The sequence below is a fragment of the Daktulosphaira vitifoliae genome, unplaced genomic scaffold (assembly GCF_025091365.1).
Source record: "Daktulosphaira vitifoliae isolate Bord-2020 unplaced genomic scaffold, ASM2509136v1 Scaffold_5, whole genome shotgun sequence".
Taxonomy (NCBI): Eukaryota; Metazoa; Arthropoda; class Insecta; order Hemiptera; family Phylloxeridae; genus Daktulosphaira; species Daktulosphaira vitifoliae.
Genome location: NW_026099576.1, coordinates 16,818,866 through 16,839,824, shown reverse-complemented (window position 1 = coordinate 16,839,824; position 20,959 = coordinate 16,818,866). Strand labels below are relative to the sequence as shown.

Here is a 20,959-nt window from a genome sequence, read left to right as displayed (position 1 = left end):
ATAATTAGACAAACAATTATGATAAACACATCTGTTGTATTATAATAAATTGCTTTAAATAGTCTCATATTATTATATTAAACATAATTTAATAATATAAAAATAATAATGTAACATATATATAGAACAGATTGAATTAACAAAATTTGATGAATGTCTCAGAGGTATTAATGAAAGAGGAAATTAAATGACTACAAGATCTGGATATTATTTAATGCGACATCACTCAACAGTTCCAAATTCTTAGTTTTTAGTCTTTCTTCATCTGTTATTTAAATTCTATTTCTAAATTTATAANTCTTCATCTGTTATTTAAATTCTATTTCTAAATTTATAAAAAAAAAAAATTAAAACTATAAATTGATATTTTATTATTTCCTAGTAGTATTATTTTACCTGGATAAATTAGACTCTCTGATGTTGGTATAAATGTCTCTTCAGTTATTGGATCAAATAGAAATCCCAGTTCAAAATACTTTTTTTGAATTTCTTCCATGATATAATTTTTAATTTTTCTGGATAAAAATTGTAAAAATACAAATTTCTTGTCATTATGAATAACTTTATATTCTTGAACCCATTTATTCCATAAATAGTTCTCATCATAAGGCACCAATTCGCAATATTGATAAGTGTCATGTTCTAAATATGTATTTATCTCATTAAAAAATGAATATATTAAATCTAATGTCGCAATGTAGACAGATATATCAACACTGAATAGAGTTCGATGGTTTAATTTGTCAAGAATATCTCCTATTCTCCCTAACACACGACTCATTATGTAGTGATTGCAGTTTCTTTTAAAAGTAGCCCATGGTTTATTATGTAATAAATCTAAAGTGTCCATGGCACCTTTCATTAATGTTGCCATTGGAACAATTAATTTGGATATTATGTTTATGAGCTCTTCGGTATAAATGCATCCATTTATTAAGTCATTTTGTATTTTAAAAAATTGTATGCAGTTAAAAATTATTGAAAAAAGATTATTCATAACTTTTGCATATGTGCATCCAAGATATATAGTTAAAGCCCGTATCTTATGAGCAAGTTGAAGGCCATGTGTAGGTGTTTTAATAAGATTCTGAAGATAATATTTTGCATCATAATATTTTATATATTTTATATCTTTTATGTTTTTCCATCCAGGATACATTAGTAACTTATCTAGTTGATCTATTGTTTTTTGCGAATTCGTTTTTGCTTTTGTATATAAAATAAAATAAAATAATAAAAAAATTAATTTAACAATATTTAATGAAAACATTTTTAAAATTAATTAATAATAATTATGGTTGAAATTTCTTGAACAAAATAAACTACGACAAAAAGTTAAGGACATGTATTATATATTTATAAATAATTAGACAAACAATTATGATAAACACATCTGTTGTATTATAATAAATTGCTTTAAATAGTCTCATATTATTATATTAATCATAATTTAATAATATAAAAATAATAATGTAACATATATATAGAACAGATTGAATTAACAAAATTTGATGAATGTCTGAGAGGTATTAATGAAAGAGAAAATTAAATGGCTACAAAATTTGGATATTCTTTAATGCGACAATATCACTCAACAGTTCCAAATTCTTAGTTTTTAGTCTTTTTTCATCTGTTATTTAAATTCTATTTCTAGATTCATAAAAAAAACTTAGAAACAATAAATTGATGATATTTTAATTATTTCCTAGTAGTATTATTTATATCGATGCTGTAAAGACATATATTTCCATGTTTTTAATACTTATATTATACAAATTGCAATTTTATTTACTTAATTCGTTATTTATATTAATTAGCATAGAGGTAAATGCTGATGTGACAATTCTACTCATCTGTAGAGCCCGGAACTACTGACGTCGAACTAACAAAGGGTAGTTGGGTTATAGAATAAGATTTCTATACCACTACTTTTGTTTTATTTATATTGTTAATAACTTAAATTATTTTATTCAACGACTCGTCTATCGCCAATTATCATCATAGCCAAACAACTCTGTCTCACTTGGATATACTTGCTTATCAATCTCTCACTAGTAATTAAGGTACATTACGCATTTAAGGAGATAGGAACAATATTTGGGTAGTTTTAAAATTTAATTTAAATAAAAAATATTAGTTTTATTTAAAAAGTTATTATAAAATAAATATATATACAGAGTGAATATTTTAATAATGAGCATTCAAGTTATCTTAAAATAATAATTTTTTTGTGAATTTTTAATTTTGATTTTGTCATTTACATATTTTTCTCCAAATGAAAATGATATTAAATATTTTTTATATTAATTATTTATAAAATAAGGTAATTAAGATATTAAGAGTTTGATAATAACATTTGGACCATTATTTCAGATATTATTAACATTTTGAGAAATGTCTAGTGATAAAAATTGTTATATCCGCGCCTTACATCCTATCATTACTCTAAATTGTAAAAACAACTGAAATACTGGTCCAAAATTCTCATAATCAACCAGCTATTTTCTATTTTATAAGCAAGTTAAATATTTATGTAGACTCACAAAAAATGAAATAAAGATACATTTGTAACTAATAAACACTAAAAAAAAAAAACTTTGCAAATTATTTGTTATTTTAAGATAAATTGAATCATTAGCATTAAAAGAATCATTCTGTAAATAGGATCTCCCTAAGAAACTTTACTAATTTGTATATAAGGAGTATTTAATTTACTAAATCACGATGGAAAATTCTGTGTAATAACTAAAAAACTAGCTGGATTTGAGAATTATATCGAGTTAAGGCAAAAATTTAGTTATAACTTTGAAAAATTTAAACAGTGAATTATTTTCCTGATTATAATTATTGAGTTTTTTATAATTCAATTATGCATAATTCATAATGTTAACATTCTATTTTTATAATTTTTAAATACAAGAAATATTTTTTTAATTTTAATCTTTTAGAATATTTGTTTACAAATAAAAAATATATGCCAAAAATCATGAAAAGAAAATTTAAATGTATTATATGAATATTAACTTTATTTTTTAGTATTTTTATCTTTTTCATTTTTTTGATCTTTATCCTTAGTGTCTTTGCTAACTAATCCAACAGCTTGACGAACTGCATCACTTTGAGGATCAACACCAGGAAGATTTTCTAATACACTTTGAATAAATTCTGGATCATTCATTACTTCAGAATAATCTTCTTCAACTTCCATTGCTTCATCTTTGGGTTTGGCACTAGATGATTGTGTTTTTACTTCAGCAGATTCTTGCATGGACATTTGCATAGCAAAAGCAATCTGTTCTTCTTCAGTCATGTTGTTAAAGTCTACCTGAGCTGCAGCAACTGAACCAGATCCTTCTTGTATCACCATAGGTTCATCTTCACTGGTTTCCATTGACATTGCCAAAGCACGTTCCAACATTGCTTCCTCAGTAGGAGCTAAAGTAACGTAGAAATAACAAATTTAAGTAAAAAGAATCAAACAACAATTCACCCAATTCCAAAAGAAAATCATTTATAAAATTTACTCCATGAAAAATAAAAGATTATATTTTTAGCTAAATGTTAACTGATATTAATTGAAAGTTGAAACAGAATTTTGAAACATCACCTCTAAATTATTAAATTATTGACATGAATAAATTATTTTTTGTTAGTATATTATAGTTTGTCTATAAGAGGAATCATTAAAATAAAAATTTTTCTTTTATATAATACATACTCAAGTTTTAGGGTACTATGCAAAATCAAATTTTATTGTTTAAATATTTCAATTTATGAAAATTCTTTGAAAATAATAACTACTTTTGTATGATTAACTACTTGTTTAATCAAAAAATAAAAATAATATTGAGTTTTTTTTTGGTTCTTTTATATACATGCAATTGTTAATTTAATAATCATGAAGATATTTTATGTTCATCTCTTATACATAAAAGAGAAAATCAATTTTTTTAAATGGGAACTTATATATGTTACATATTTATTAAATAAAAATCTAGGAAAATTAATATTAATATTCTAATTAAGAAAATTAATGGTCATTAAAAACTTGTTTTATTTTCTTCGTAGTCATTAATAATGCAAAATAGTGGGGAGATAAAGCATAGTTATTGTTATTTTAATTTCTAGATATATCTTGACACATTCCTCCTACAGTTTTATAATAAAGTGTTGACAATTTCCAAAATAATAGTCCAAAAATTGCTATTAACCAGCTGTTTTCTTAGTTAGATCACTACTTAATAAATAAGCTAATTACTTATGTGTGTTCTCATCAAAAAATTTAAGTTGGCACCTTTAAGTGTAAAGTTTAAATGTTAAATAACTTATTTTTTTCATATACCTATACATATACATATAGGTCTGGAATTAAATACACTTAAAAAAATAATTTTATAAATTTTAATTACAAATTTAAACAAATATTCAGATAATGGAACATTTTATGAAAATTATTTTTACTTTCATTAATAGTGGCTGGTCGACTAGTTGAATTTTCTCCAGCAGATGAAGCCTGACCTCGACGAGCTTCTTGTTCTTGCCTAGCTCTTTGTTCTTCCATGGAGACACGTAATGCCTTTAAGAAAAATGTTTTATAATTTTACTCTTATTTAATGATTACATGGTATTATATAACACTCAGAATATTTTTTTTTAATTTTTCCTAAATAATTAAAAAAATTTAATTAAATGAATAAGAAGTATTATTAAAAAAAAGTTAATTTTTATGGTAGTTATTGTAATTTATTCTCAATAACTATAATATTAAACAGCGTTTAATATGATTGTGATAAGATTGTAATTTATTTAGTTACTAAACCCTCATATTTTAATCAAATATTTCCATAAAAATGTATGAATTATAGCTTGATTTATTTTTATGAATTATAGTAAATATTCAGTTTAATATAAGAAAAAAAGGATCATTTAACATAACACCGCTCTTTATCATTTCTTAATCTTTACAAGCTAATTTTATTTAAACTATTCTACATTTAATTGTAAAAATATAATAATAGATTCCTTTAGGCATTATTTTTTCTTACAATAAACTTGATGTTTACTATTGTTATAAAAAACAAATTAAATTTTAATCTGTACATTTTTTATGAAAAAATGGGAGTAGTATTCTTAATAAATCACAATATATAAGCAACCAAATTAATTTACCAGGGCTAATTCAGGGTCTTCATTCGGATCAACTCCAAATTCATAACCTGATCCACCAAGACCTGCTCCACCAGCACCATCTTCTCCTTGAATAACTGGTGATGATACCAATGCTTCAGAAAAGTGTGATCCAGGTGGTACAGCAATCAAGTGACTACCTCCACCATCCTTGCCATTTAATGTATTAACAAATGCAGTTAATATATCAGAATTCTCAGCCTACAATAGTAATTATTAAAAAAAAAAAAAAATAATTAGCCTATCTATTAGGCTATTACATAGATATATCATACTTCTTCTCCAAATGAAACAACATCAACATTCACTTTTTCTTTTTTAAGTCGCTTTGCTAATTTAATCATTTCTTTTTCATCTAGTCCAACAGGACTTCCAATAAATGCAATGATACGCATTTTATGATTTTTACCCTGACGATGTTTTAATGCCAGCTAATAATAAAAAAAAAATAGTATTAATTTATTGCATATACATTTTATAACTGTATACAATAATTAAATTATATTTAGTATAAAGTCCACAATCAATTAATTTTTAAGATAATTCATTGAGATATAATAACAAAAATTAAATAATTTGTATTATATTTATTATTGATAATTAACATTTGATTATTTATCTTCAAATTATTCTTTTTGTCATATAATATAAATTTTAGTAAAAGTGCTTAAAGTATGATTGTTTTAAAAGAACTTTTTATTTATCAATTCATTAGTGATTGTTTAAACTGAAATATGTAGATATCTAGTATGCGAGATAATAGAGAAAAATGTTACAGTACATGAGCAATTCTTATGCCAGTAGAAAAGTTAATATCTCCATTGGGTTGAACTTGGTGCAACTTTGACAATATACGACCAACATCAGCAGTTAATGTAGCCAAAACACGAACACTATAAAAAAAATATATATAAATAAAAAATACAGCTTTTGGAATGTACATTATAAATCAAATAATATACTTTGCTAAAGTTAAAAGGCCAACATTATTTTCAGGATTCGCACGTGTCTTTGAGAGACATACTAAATTAACAGCATCTTGTTGTGCCTGAAGACGAGTTGGTACAAAATCTCCATTTCTCATGTAATCACTATTATCGACACTAAAAAAAATAAGACAATACTAAATATTAACCTTTCTTCTAATTTTCAGTTGTTTGTTTAAGTATATTAAAATATACATATTATTCATCAAGTATATAAAATTAGAAATTTTAGCTAGTACTAGATTACATAGTATATTATATTATAGTACTTTGTATTTAATGTAATCCATTGTTCATTATTATTTAAATAACATATTAATAAATAAATGATAAATTGTTCACAAGGAACAATATTAGGATATGATGCATCCACATTATTTAATATTATTAAATGGGAAATGTATAAAGTGTACATACCATATCATAGTACTTTCAAGAACCATTTTAATTAATTTCTTAAGTGAACTTTACATAAATTAAATATTTAATCTTGAACGAAAAATTTGGACAAAAACAACTAAAGACAATTAAAATGTAATCTAAGGTTTATGTTATAATACCGAAATTGCTAAATCATTCGAGATTATTAAGTACTGATAACAATAATCATTATAATAACCAGTGCTGCCGATGTTCATATTAAATCTTTGATTTATTTTATAATAAATATATAAAATATGTTTTTCTATAAATAATATAGAGAACGTAACTATTGTCGCTACAGAAACCAAAGGTTTGCACCTCGATCTAGAGAACGTAACTATTGTCGCTACAGAAACCAAAGGTTTGCACCTCGATCTAGAGAACGTGGGAGAAGCGATTTGCTAAGGACAGCATGTCGCCTCGAGGATATACCGTTTCAGCACGACGTCGCTTCGAACGTACGTCGTATCGGTGATGTCGTGTCGTCGCCAGGACGTGACGGCACGGCGTTAAATTCAAATAAACGGGTGCCGCTATCTAACGGCAAAGGAGCTCGGCAATCGGAGTATCAAAAATATGAAAATTAGTCATTTTAATTTTTTTTTTGTATAGTAATTTTAAATTACTATTTATATAAATTCGTCTAACCATTAAACAGTGTGTTCGGTAGGAATTTCAAATAAACGCATGTCGCCGTCTCGAAAAAGCGAATGTCAAAGGGAAACTTCGACTCGGTAGCTCGGCCAACGTAAAAGTACTTTGAAAAAATATGGTCTACGGGGATAAGTACACATAGTAATAATAATGGTCCACCGCTTTGTAGAAAAACGTATCGGTATACTTATATTTTTACACAATTTTTTAAATTGTGAACTATAATAATATCATAATTTATTATATATATATATGTTTTTAATTCTGATTTTACGCGATTACTAGAGGAGTTGAAAAAGTAACTTTTGTATGACAAGTTTACTTTTTCAACCAAGCTTTTGAAAATGTTCCGGAAATATTACATTTTTTAATTATATGTCAAATAAAATATTTTGTTACGTTTAATAAATAAAAATAATAATACATAATCTTCTATCTGAAAATGGCCATTTAGTTAAAAAACATTCTATTTTGTGAGAAAATTTCTAATTTTACATTTTATACTTTTATAACTTTTTGAAAAATATGTATGTTGTAATATTCATAAGCTCTTATATTTTAATTATTCTAAATAATATGTAACCAATATTTTGTACATCTAAATTATTCAAAAAATGTAACCTTTATATTTTTTCACTACAATGTACTTTTAATTATGTAGATAAGTCATTCTATTGCGTGGCAACCTAATACTATTTTCATGCATAACTGTCTTTGATTGTACTATGACATTTTTTATATTGTTTATAAAAAATCATAAATGGTGTCCCTTGATAATCGAGATCTCTCACAAAATTAATTTAATTAAATTGATCCATAAAAAATACTACAAAAATCACATCCAGTAGCCGTCGCGTCCAAATCGATCAAGCATCCTCTTCTTTATTAACCTCGATTATTAAGGCCTGGAAGTGAAGACTAAAGTTTATTCAAGTTCAATTACCTTCACATTATAAAATCTTGAATCACACGCGAAACCTCAGGTGAGTTATTTAAAGGTCTATAAAATAATTAATTATTGGTGATGTTGATTCAACTATTACTATTATTATATATTTCTACTGCACTTACTCACAAAAGTATTCTAACAGATCCTGACTATTCGTAAGTTTAGTTCAAGTCTGTTCTTGACGAACCCTCTTATCCACACCCCGTCAGAGATTATTTACTTTTTTTAGTAGTAACTCAATCACAAAAAGTCTCGTATATAAATTGGATAATACTAGTTGATGAAACAACGGGCGACTTCTCACCTACACCTATTTAACAACTACTACCCAACTAAACTAACTCTATTCTTCCTTTATGAGTTACTACGTGTAGATCATTTATAATTTTTTTTTTATTAGTATTTTATACAGAGTGAGATACAATGTTATAACAGATCCAATAACTTTTGATTCAATAATCATTTCGTCAAAAAATTTTCATAATAATTATTGCCTTCTTATATTACGTTCAAAGCAACATTTTGATTATTAATAATTAATAAGTAAAAAATTTTGTTGGGTTGATGATAATTCTAGGATAACTTTTTATCAAAATACAAGCATTTTGTTACATACTCACTATATATAATTAAATTGTTGAAAAAAATTATTTTATCTTCGACGCACAATTGAGAGCTATTGGTTTTACTCTGCTGTAATTTATTTTGTGTTACCGTATACGCCATTACTCCCACTGCTACTGGATCGAATTTGTCAAAAGATCACATATCGTACCAAGTTAAAGCTATCATACCATTATTTTGAAAATTTCCCTTCAGTCCCGACAATAATGAGAAATGTTTCAAAAAATTACAGTCAATGTTGATGATCTTAATTTTCACTTTATATTTAAATGACTTGGTAAACAGAACAGATTATTGTAATATAAGTATTGATAATACTTTAAACATTTTCCTTGATGATAACATGCTCTTATTGAAAATTCAATCATTATCTAAGGTACTGCGGGAGCTCATCAACATATTTTTTTTTTTCAATTTTTGATAATGTTCCAAAAAACCTACATTAAATAAAATCTAATTAAATGTACTTTAAGATGAAAAAATATTCGAAATCTCGATCTTTAGGATATATCAAACATTAAAGCTATTATCAATTTTTTACCTTGATAATAAGTTAAAATAAAAATTTCTAAACAATTTCGATTGTTTTTTTTTAATTATTTAAAGATTTAGATTCAAAATTCATCACTAATAAAGTTTTTGTAATACCAGAGGTAACAATAGTCTGTTTCATTGGGCCATGAATTATTCTTATGATAGTTGTCAAGAAAAATGTATGATATATATCTAGTATGTCTCAAGTAAGCTTATAATTTAATTTTTTTAGTTTCTTTTTTTATGTAGTTTAGTTGATATATATGTAAATTATAAATAAAAAATTTGTTCACTAAAATTAAAAAATTATACATTTTTTTTATAAATAAAGCGTATGCTAAAATATATGATATTCATGAAAATATTAATAAATATATTTATTAATAATATTTATTAATTAATATTTTAAATAATTATTAATAAACCCAACTATTGAATACTTATAAAATATATTTTTATTTAACAATTCATTTACATTAATCTTATTTAATTAATTCATATAATTTTTTTAGTTTAAGTTCTGCAAAATCATTATCTTTTATATCTCTAGTCAATCGAGTAGTTCTAAAAGGAATTTTGTTATATTTTTAAGTTTAAATACTAGAGACTGATTTAGAAATAAGTAATTCACGTTCGTTGTTTACAAAAATTGGTTTCTAAAGAATTAGCGATCGAAATATCAAAGATAGTATCTAATGAGTCCAAAAAATTAATTTAATTTATATTTTGATTAGTAATATTTCTTTTTTAATTTTATCCACTGTGTATAGAGGAGTTTTATTTGTGAAACGATTTTACATTTAAGTCTCATGGGGGTGTTAGTTTTCGACTACACCTGTAATAATACAGATTATGATTAATAGTTTTTAGTTTTTTATATGTGCTTACGTGTGCACGTACTCCCCCCATCCGAATATACGTACAACCTCGCCAAAGTATGGCATTATAGCATACAACATTCTCCTTTATAGAAATAGAAAATATTCAATTGCTTCTGAGAAAAAGAATCCTTAAGCGATTATTCTAAACATAACAGATCGTATGACGACAAAAATAAGGAAAAATAAACACTTGAAAACCTATTGAAGACAATTGGTTAAGAAACCTACGATTGTAGGCAATAATAGTATTTCGTTTTTTAATCGATTAATACTAATTGAACATAAGACACCACAATTGAATCTTAGTTCGTAATTGTGATCTAATCTGTCCATAGTTTGTAGGTAGAAATTATAAATTATTTATTTGACTTTGGAACGAAGCTGAGAAGGTATTAATTTTATTATGATGTGTTTTTATTTTTGTGTCTGTCACTACTTTTTCTCAGCTCTCAACGGACCAATTTTTCAAAACGATAGCGTAATAAGATAGTGTTTACTTCAATCCTTTACATAATATAAACTAATACCATATACATCTATATATACCAACTAATACCATAGCAAAATCGCAAAAAGTACAAAATTTAACAAAGTTCAAAATGATGTAGAAAAGAAGTTGATACCAATTGGATTGGTATATTATGGGAAATTTATGAGTGCAGTCGTTCCCCGATGCCTTCTGCACTGGGAACATGGTGTTTTTCGTCATCGAAAAAGCTTTCGTACGGTCACCCATCCGTTCACCTACGGCAAGAGATGCGGCTTAACACTAGAATTTTATCGACAACTAATGTTACCAACGTGCAACATCACGTACTTGAATAATGTATGCACAATACAATTTTTTTTTTTTTTGTAAATGATATAAACATATCCCTTTTATCAGACATATTCTTTTACTTTAATTTAAAATACTGTATAAATGGGAGGCAACAGTGAATAAAATTTACATTGAATGATTTATAAGTATAATATATAACATTTATAATTTATTGGTATTTAAAATGTTTTAAGTTTTTTTGTTTACGTTATGAAAACGTTTTAAATGATTTTTTTAACCCTATTTTTAAATATCATGTACATAATAAGTAAGCATAGAATAAAAATTTAGTGATTAAAGTCACTAATATAAAAAATACTTCGATGCAAATCTGTAAATAGTGTTTATTTATTAGAAGAAATTGTTAGATTATTCTAAAAATAACAGTATTTCTGATTTCCATAATTATATCGTGATTATAAGTTTTAAGGCCTTTAAGTATAATATATAAATAAATACTTATTACATTAATTAAATTTAATATAAAATTTATAATAAATAATTCAGTATTGTAGATTTTAAGAAGAAATGATAAAAAGTTATAAAGTTGTTGTATACAGAGTGATTCTTTTAACATGAGCTACTTGATTTCTCTTTAAATATGTTAGAAAATCAATTTTGGTGATTTTTAGTTTCATATATATTTTTATAGTGTTTATGTTAGTAATTTTAATCACTAACTGATTTCATCTATATTTTTTTCACTGCTCTGATAATTTTATTTATTGATACATAAAATGGTTTTAAGAGTGAAGAAAGAATGAAGATAGCCCCCTCAACATTTATAGAAATTACTTATAATACTACATTATGATATTTTTACTCGCTATTTTTGTGACACCAATTCAATGAAATAATAAATTTAACAATGTATAAAATTATCTCATAATGAGTAGAAGTATAAGTATCTTCAGAGTTTGAAGTTTAAAATTAGAAAATATTTAAGAACCAACTTAGTAAATAATAATGAACATTTGAATAAACATGTTTTTTGCATTTAACTAATCTTATATACTAATGAATATTATTAATTTACTATAACATTTGGTTTCAAGGAAATCACGGAATACTGAGGTAATTATTATTTTTAATTTAATTAAAAATTATTAATAATCTAATAATGACTTTAAGGGAGTACAAATTAATTATAAGATTTTTTTATTATGAGTGGTGTCACGCTATCATTATTGTAAAAAATATAAAATAAAACACAGACCTCGCATCCGCTACAAGCGATTTATGAGCTGAGATTAAAAAATAATTGCGAAATAAGCAATAATTCTAAACCTATTTAAATCCAAAAGATCATCGTCGACTTCAGTACGCAGCTTTATGTTTTTTGTCATTCATCAGTCTTAGAACTAGGTTATCGCTGTCCGGCTTACTGTATAAAGTCAAATTTTTTTCATTCCTCTGGAGATCTTTTATTATACTTACCTACTTTTGTCCTCAACATCTAGTGTACTTGTGTCTTATACTTTGTCAGTCGAGCACGGTGACTATTGTACGAGCACACGTACGTAAATATCTAAGCAAAGATATTATTATCAAATACTACTCCTAAGTCTCTCTTTCCTTAACAGGTTATTTTGTGGTACAACACTATGTTTGACCGTTAATTTTTTTTTTTTTTTAACGCCAAATTCAACCAAAAATGTCTAATACGACGAAGAAATCAGGAAATGATGCATTTAATTTAATATTGTGAAACAGCACTTATACTAGCTGTAAAAATATGGCGTAAAATATTTTAGGGGAAGGGGTGTTATGATAGATGTGACTCTTAAATACACTATTAGTTGACATCCTTAAGCTTTAATTGAATCTTTTAAAGAAAGTATTCTTCATAAAAACTTGAACATTTGTAGTAATACCGACTACTTGATATATTGAGAGCAATTGATAAAAGGCTGATTAATTAATATTAATTTTTTTAATAATTATTAATTAATTAGAAAAAAAGACAGTTTTGCCTCACGCCTTGAACACCATTTTTTAAAAGGACAAGTTGACACACATAAGGCGTGTCCTCCCTAGTANTTTTGTTGTTAGTAGATATTGGGCGATTAAAGTGGCTCATAATGATGTAGGTATATGAATAATATTTATAGTGCGGTAATTTATAGGTTTAAGATTAGATAGCTTGTACATTACCTGCGGTACTAGTACCGCGCGACGAGCGCAGGGCACGATAATTAATATACAGAACACACGCAAACGAGCTGATAACGGAGCGAGCGGCGATAAACGTGTATACTGTGCGGTGTCTATACACGAACTGTTATAAATATATATATATATTATAAATACACTTTCTAAAATTGAAATTATTCATTGTTTACAGATCATAATGGCATCTTATGAAAGTCTAATTAAAATAATTTTATGGAGCTGTTCTCTATTTAATCTACTAACTTTCTGTGAAACTGACAATACAAGTGGTAAACATACATTTCTTTGTTTATAAATCTAAAAAAAAAAACTTAATTATTATTACTAAGAACAATTAGTAAACATTTTTTACTGGTTTATTTTTTAATGGTTAAAACAGCGATTTTAATTTAAATTTAAACTTCTACTGTTTGAAAATTGGTGTAAATGTTTTAAAAATATTTTTTATTTTTCAAAGTAATATATTTTTTAATGAAAATTATAAATGCATATAAGTGACTTTTGTCAAAACAAAATTGAAGGAATACTTTCCATTTTTTTCTCCTTAAAAGAAGTAACGGTAAATTAACAATTGGAGAATATCGAGACTAGCTCATCGTTACAGTATTATTTTTGGTAAAAAATTGACGAATAAGCAATGAATTGTGAGCAGGTACATTATCGTGGTGCAAAAGTCATGAATTGTTTTGCTACAAATCCGGGCGTTTTTTTCGGATTGCTTCACGCGAACGACGTTGATCTGGTAGGTAGTACTCCTTATTGATCATTTGATCTTGTGACAAGAATTCATGATGCACTATGTCATTAAAATTGAAGAATACAATGAGCATAACCATCACGTTCGAGCATTTTTGGATCTTGGCGATCCATTATGTCTCCATGAGACGATTGAGCCTTAGTTTCGACGTCGTATCCATAAACCCATGTTTCGTCATCTGTTTTAACAAGTTTCAGTAATTTTGAATCGTCGTTGACTTCATAAAGTGAGCAACTTCCATTCGCCGCTGTTTTTGTTCGAAATTCAACAGTTTTGGAACAAATTTTGCTGCTACGCCGTCCAGGCGTTCGTAATCTTTAACGTCGTTTTCACGGCCATCTTGGAAACGCTTATACTATTTGTACACTCTTGTATTACGCATGACAGACTCGCCATAGGTCTTAGATGATATTCCAAATACTTTGTTACATTTTATATGATAATTAGACTCTCAAAACCCGCGAAATTTAAAAATTCCCGTTATTTTCTGAACACACCTCATAGATGATATCTGAAATTGATTAAATACAATATTATGTGTTTTAATATGTTAATCGGAATATAAATTGTATCATGCTGTAAAATTTCTATAGATAATTTATTTCAAGTATTTGTTGGTAAGAGACTATTTAATTTAACCATTACTTTGAAAATTTAGCACACTTCAGTATCAATTCTAAAATTTAAAAATTAAATAATTAATTTTTTTCCAGACATAACACATTACATTCGATGGACAAGTAAGTTAAACGATTTTGTTTAAAAAGTTTTCTCTTGAATATTCAATTTTTAAAAAATAAATAAATTGATAAAATTAAATATTAAATTTTCTATTCTTCAAGTATTGTATGATATATTATAATAATTGTTTGGACAATTTGATAGTTAGATGTTAGATCCGAAATTTTTTTTTCCATAATAAAGTATATTACATTATCTTTAATTTAAGATATATATAAAAGTGTCAGACTTTCCGGAACACATTCAAAAGTTAAGTTGAAAAAGTTAATTTATGTGAAATAGTTGTCATTTTGAATCCCTTCTATGGGCAGGTAAAGGGTCAGATTTATAAAAANTATGGACAGGTAAAGGGTCAGATTTATAAAAAAATATATCAAATAATAGGTAAAGACATCATGCATCTATAAAAAAAAAAATATTTTGATTTGGTAATTTTTAAAAAAATTATGGCAGTATTAAGTAAAAAAANACATTATCGTGGTGCAAAAGTCATGAATTGTTTTGCTACAAATCCGGGCGTTTTTTTCGGATTGCTTCACGCGAACGACGTTGATCTGGTAGGTAGTACTCCTTATTGATCATTTGATCTTGTGACAAGAATTCATGATGCACTATGTCATTAAAATTGAAGAATACAATGAGCATAACCATCACGTTCGAGCATTTTTGGATCTTGGCGATCCATTATGTCTCCATGAGACGATTGAGCCTTAGTTTCGACGTCGTATCCATAAACCCATGTTTCGTCATCTGTTTTAACAAGTTTCAGTAATTTTGAATCGTCGTTGACTTCATAAAGTGAGCAACTTCCATTCGCCGCTGTTTTTGTTCGAAATTCAACAGTTTTGGAACAAATTTTGCTGCTACGCCGTCCAGGCGTTCGTAATCTTTAACGTCGTTTTCACGGCCATCTTGGAAACGCTTATACTATTTGTACACTCTTGTATTACGCATGACAGACTCGCCATAGGTCTTAGATGATATTCCAAATACTTTGTTACATTTTATATGATGATTAGACTCTCAAAACCCGCGAAATTTAAAAATTCCCGTTATTTTCTGAACACACCTCATAGATGATATCTGAAATTGATTAAATACAATATTATGTGTTTTAATATGTTAATCGGAATATAAATTGTATCATGCTGTAAAATTTCTATAGATAATTTATTTCAAGTATTTGTTGGTAAAAGACTATTTAATTTAACCATTACTTTGAAAATTTAGCACACTTCAGTATCAATTCTAAAATTTAAAAATTAAATAATTAATTTTTTTCCAGACATAACACATTACATTCGATGGACAAGTAAGTTAAACGATTTTGTTTAAAAAGTTTTCTCTTGAATATTCAATTTTTAAAAAATAAATAAATTGATAAAATTAAATATTAAATTTTCTATTCTTCAAGTATTGTATGATATATTATAATAATTGTTTGGACAATTTGATAGTTAGATGTTAGATCCGAAATTTTTTTTTCCATAATAAAGTATATTACATTATCTTTAATTTAAGATATATATAAAAGTGTCAGACTTTCCGGAACATTTTCAAAAGTTAAGTTGAAAAAGTTAATTTATGTGAAATAGTTGTCATTTTGAATCCCTTCTATGGGCAGGTAAAGGGTCAGATTTATAAAAAAATATATCAAATAATAGGTAAAGACATCATGCATCTATAAAAAAAAAAATATTTTGATTTGGTCATTTTTAAAAAAATTATGGCAGTATTCAGTAAAAAAAATTGAAAAATATTCGAAAATTAGCGAATTTTAAATTTGTAATTTTTTTTTGGAAATTTCGCCCATTTACGGGAAACGATGGAAATTTTTTCAATTTTTGAAAGTAATTTCTATGACTAGATACGATTTGTGATTTTTCGACGTATCGTTGAAAGAAATCGGTTCGGTGAGAGCTGAGAAAAAGTGGTAACAGACACAAAAAAAAAAGACACATCAAGGTATAACTAATACCATCTCAGCTTCGCATCGAAGCTAAAAAATATACCTGCGATGACAAAATCGTTTAATGTTTTATGTAATAGGAATTTTATTTAGGATAAATCTAAGTGTTAATGTTTATGTCGTTTGTTTTTAGTTTGAAGTTAATTGAAAGATATGAAAAAATAACTTTATCATATTCCCTCCAATAATGGAGAATTATTTATTAGGAGAAATTTTAGTAATTCTTATGTTTGAGTTATGCTCTTCGATACAGGTTTTATTTTTCTAAATGAGGTTAAATTAACAAACTTTAAATAATTAAATTTAAATTTATAAAATAAATTCTCCAATTTTAATGTCAAAATAATATAAAACTAAATACAATCACTTTTTATTATCACAGTATAATTGTATCCTAAAAATTATTTTTATATACTTATATATAACTTATAAAAACATACTTATTTCAGATAATGTATTCTTAGCAGTCAAAAATATGAAAAGTAAATAAATATTTATCTAATTTCAAAACAGTGCTAAAAATTTGTAGTGTTTTTAGCATAATAATCTTTTATCATTCATTCTTACAATTTTTAAACTTCATTTTTATTAATTATAGATCAAAGTGAATTATTATTCCATGTAATTCTATGGGTTCATACACATCTACAGCCAAATAAAAAAGAAGATTTTGATAAAACCCTGTTGGAATACAGTACATTAATTTTTAAGAATTTCTAAATAATTTTATTGTTTTTATTTTATTTTATTTTTTAAAACTAGCGAAATTGATAAAAATACATTTCTTTTTAGATTACAATAAATAACCTAAAAACAGAATTATCATCATATTTTAATAGTAGTTATTAATAATAAATCATTTTTATTGTGATGTTTTAATGTTATATTAACTGCAAATATGCTTAGATCAAAAATAATATATTTTTTTTTTATAATGAACTAATAAAAATTAATTATAAGTCATTAATTTCTATTAAAATAAAGAGAAACCATTATTATCGTAGGAAATATTGATATTTAAGAAATTTTTTTAATACATAGAGTGAATATATAGTGCTTTTTTTTGTGACTTTTATAGTTAAATATTTTTACTATTTTATAGTTTTAAATTAATAATATTTTTAATATAGTTTTAAATTTTAGTATATATATATATATATTATTATTAGAAAATCTAATTTAGAATTTGTAATTAAAATGTTTAATTATTCTACTTAGTATTTAAGTATAATATTTTTTATATTTTCAGAAATATTATTAGAAACATTAATACCAATGCGTAAGTTTTCATTTTAATATTTAAATATAGAATAAATCAACTTTGATTAGAAAAAAAAATTAACTACGTCAATTATTATTTCAAAAATAATTTTTTTCGTAACCCTTAATTAATAAGGAAACTATAAAAATTGTATGTACAATATTTGGGTTATCCAATTGCTAAGGGTTGCATATTAAAAAAATTTTTATTTTTATTCAGCTTTATAAAGAATTAGGTTAAAACTTTTCAGGAAAAAACGAAATTGCAAAAATCATTATTTTTATACATATATTCTTTTGCAGCTGGACAATTTATTTAACAGATAACTAAAAATTAAACAAATTAAGAATGTAGTAAATTTTACATTTAAATTACCTAAAGTTATCATTTTTACTGATAAAATGAAAAAAAATGATATCGTGACAAATTTTATGCAATTAATTTCTTATTCTAAATGATATATATTATACTAATGAAAGATTTTAAGAACGTTTTAAAAAATTGAATATACTGAATATTGAAAAAACAAGCCATTTTATTTTACCAACAGAATAGACACATTGTGTAAATGATTATAATCGGAACATTTGATTACTTTAGTGAGATATATAAAATATAAGTAAATCAATGTAAGCCACCTTAAAAGAAAAAGTTTATTTATTTTACATTGCTTTGGATTTTTAATTTTACATAAAACTCAAAAACTGACTTAAACCATACTATAAAAATAATACATGGTTACTACAGTATTGAATATAACGTTCTATTTATATAAACATAAGGGGAAGAATATTCGGAATAAGTGTTATAAAATCTATAAAAGTAAAATATAAATCAATTTGTGACGATGTAATTTTGATGAAAATATATTAATTTACTTAATATTACTTTTAATTATTTTAAAAATGTATCTTATATCTAATTTTAATATCACAGTTAATCATAATTCTAGTGTAGCTTCTTTGTTAAATATATAAAATAATAAATTATTATAGGTCAACAAAAACATTCTATTGAGAGTGAAAAAACAATTCTGAATATTCTATTTGAAGGCAAATATAAAAATTGTAAGTTTTCTTTTTTAAATAAAAATTAATATTTCAATTGAATTTAATTTTCATTACTGTGTTAAATATTTTAACATTAATATTTTCAAATCTTATTTGTGTATTTATCAAATAATCTTCTTCTTTATCCTTGCCTTAATCCCAACTACTCGGGGTCGGCCATCCTTATCCTAATCTTTTACTTAACACGATCTCCCAAAACATCTACGCTCACATCAGCCGTCTTCATAGTACAAGTGCCATCATACATATCCTCTATTTTATTAATGTACCTTTTCGGCACTCCTGTTCTCATAAATGTTCACATTAAAACCTCTCTCGGTACTCTATCATGCGTTTTCTCCAAATCTATAAATACCATACACAGCCTTTTCTTCATTTCCCTNAATACCATACACAGCCTTTTCTTCATTTCCCTAAACTTATCTATTAGTTGCCTCATATAAGATAAATAATGGTTTTTAGATACCGATGTCTCATTTCTTATTCTCTTATCTATTACCTTTTCCTAAATCTTCATACTATGACTCATAAGCTTTATGCTACTGTAATTTCCATATTTCTGTATGTCTCTCCTTTACCTTTAAATATCGACACCACAATACTATTCCTCCATTCATTTGGCATTTTCCCATCTAATTAGATTTTATTTAAAAGATCCTCCAACCAACTTATGCCAACACCGGCAAAAATGTTCCATACTTCTATTGACACTTCATCGGTCCTTATGCTTTAATATTTTTCTTAGATGCCACAGCCTCCCATACCTCTTTTTTACTAATAAAATCTACCAGTCACTCGTTACACTAGATATTCTCTAATGACAGTTTTGGGTATTTCTCAATCAGTAATTTTTCAAAATAATCTTTCCGCCTTTTTTTCATATCGTCATCACCCGACTAAACCGGCTGTCGACCTGACGCAACCTGATTAGTCGCCTCTTACGACTGGTAGAGGGGCCGTGAAAGTATCCTTATCTCCTATCCACAGAGAAACTGTATGTTCATCAAATATTCGCTTTTATTTTTTATAACTTAAACTTGTTAATTTAAACTTCAACAAGTATATGTAGATATATATTATTATTTGTTTAATCTTTATTTTTTAAATAATTCTTTTATTTATAAAACAAAAAAATGAATTAATTAATCTAAAAATTAAAAATTAAAAATTGTTATAGTATTGTTCAGATTAAACAAAGTTTTATTTTAAATGATAACTCAAGTACCGATAAAATATATGTTTGAAAAATAGAGTTATTTAAAATTAATATTAAAACATAATAACAATTATTTACCGTTAATGCAATTTAAGTATTTATGAGGTACATTNTGCAATGTCTCCACTATGCCGCGACCCCACTGTGCTACCGTTTTTAATTTAAATACTAACTTAAATATAATTATTATTACAGCAACACTGCAAACTCTCAGTAAGGTTTGATAGTTTTTTTAACATAATATAGATAATAATATGACTATAATCACATCACAGTCGATATCGTACTCAACTGACAACGGTTATAACTTTTGATTCATATATCATTTTGTTGATTTTTCTTTTTAATAATAATTGCCATCTTAAATTATTTTTGAAACATATTTTTCAATATTTATCACTTATATATATATAAATTAATTTAAATTTTCTTATTAATGATAAATAATAAAAATTATGTTTTGAAAGTATTTTAAAGAATCAATAATTATAAAACAAAAAATTTAACAAAATGATAAATGTAATAAATATATAAGTAATGTCAGTTAGGATTGAGATACTCAGTATATACAAGGTGATTGTTTAATTATGAGTTACAAAATATCTTTATAATATAATATTATGTTTTTATATATATATATTTTTTAGCTTCGATGCGAATCTGAGAAGGTATTGGTTTTACTATGATGTGTTTTTTTTTTTTTTTTTTTTTTTTT

At 25.3% G+C, this 20,959-nt stretch overlaps 3 protein-coding genes across 7 annotated transcripts in view; 1 reads left to right on the top strand and 2 right to left on the bottom strand.

The window, feature by feature from the left end:
• Positions 1-1,283, bottom strand: part of LOC126907847 (uncharacterized) — a 6,172-nt gene extending 4,889 nt beyond the window's left edge. The window contains exons 1-2 of one of the 3 annotated variants that reach the window (XM_050689481.1): positions 397-1,283; positions 221-285 (exon numbers count right to left, since the gene is read on the bottom strand). In XM_050689481.1, coding sequence (XP_050545438.1) covers positions 269-285; positions 397-1,270 — 891 coding nt within the window. In that variant the 5' untranslated portion in view covers positions 1,271-1,283 and the 3' untranslated portion in view covers positions 221-268. The other 2 variants (XM_050689480.1, XM_050689482.1) reach the window with 2 other exon arrangements.
• Positions 1,284-2,984: 1,701 nt separating this feature from the next.
• Positions 2,985-6,757, bottom strand: LOC126907843 (26S proteasome non-ATPase regulatory subunit 4). The gene is made up of 7 exons (XM_050689474.1): positions 6,591-6,757; positions 6,150-6,290; positions 5,969-6,080; positions 5,463-5,618; positions 5,170-5,388; positions 4,462-4,576; positions 2,985-3,435 (listed from the first exon to the last, which is right to left on the bottom strand). Exons 1-7 carry the CDS (start codon positions 6,614-6,616, stop codon positions 3,026-3,028), a joined length of 1,179 nt encoding a protein of 392 aa, XP_050545431.1. The 5' UTR covers positions 6,617-6,757; the 3' UTR covers positions 2,985-3,025.
• Positions 6,758-11,998: 5,241 nt separating this feature from the next.
• The window catches only part of LOC126907853 (uncharacterized), a 13,201-nt gene continuing 4,240 nt past the window's right edge, over positions 11,999-20,959 (top strand). For 2 of the 3 annotated variants that reach the window (XM_050689500.1, XM_050689498.1), the window contains exons 1-8: positions 11,999-12,132; positions 13,403-13,499; positions 16,014-16,040; positions 17,147-17,179; positions 17,296-17,391; positions 17,947-17,976; positions 18,954-19,025; positions 20,440-20,457. In XM_050689500.1, coding sequence (XP_050545457.1) covers positions 13,409-13,499; positions 16,014-16,040; positions 17,147-17,179; positions 17,296-17,391; positions 17,947-17,976; positions 18,954-19,025; positions 20,440-20,457 — 367 coding nt within the window. In that variant the 5' untranslated portion in view covers positions 11,999-12,132; positions 13,403-13,408. Of the gene's footprint in view, positions 12,133-13,402; positions 13,500-14,700; positions 14,728-16,013; positions 16,041-17,146; positions 17,180-17,295; positions 17,392-17,946; positions 17,977-18,953; positions 19,026-20,439; positions 20,458-20,959 lie in introns of all 3 variants that reach the window. The other variant, XM_050689499.1, reaches the window with a different exon arrangement.

Bases quoted from the DNA above. Each gene is read 5' to 3' on its own strand.
- LOC126907843 (XM_050689474.1), bottom strand. From the start codon at position 6,616: ATGGTTCTTGAAAGTACTATGATATG. The intron at 5,619-5,968 runs GTACTGTAACAT...TTTTATTATTAG, and splicing joins CTGGCATAAGAATTGCTCAT to CTGGCATTAAAACATCGTCA. The intron at 4,577-5,169 runs GTAAATTAATTT...TTTTTCTTAAAG, and splicing joins AAGACCCTGAATTAGCCCTG to GCATTACGTGTCTCCATGGA.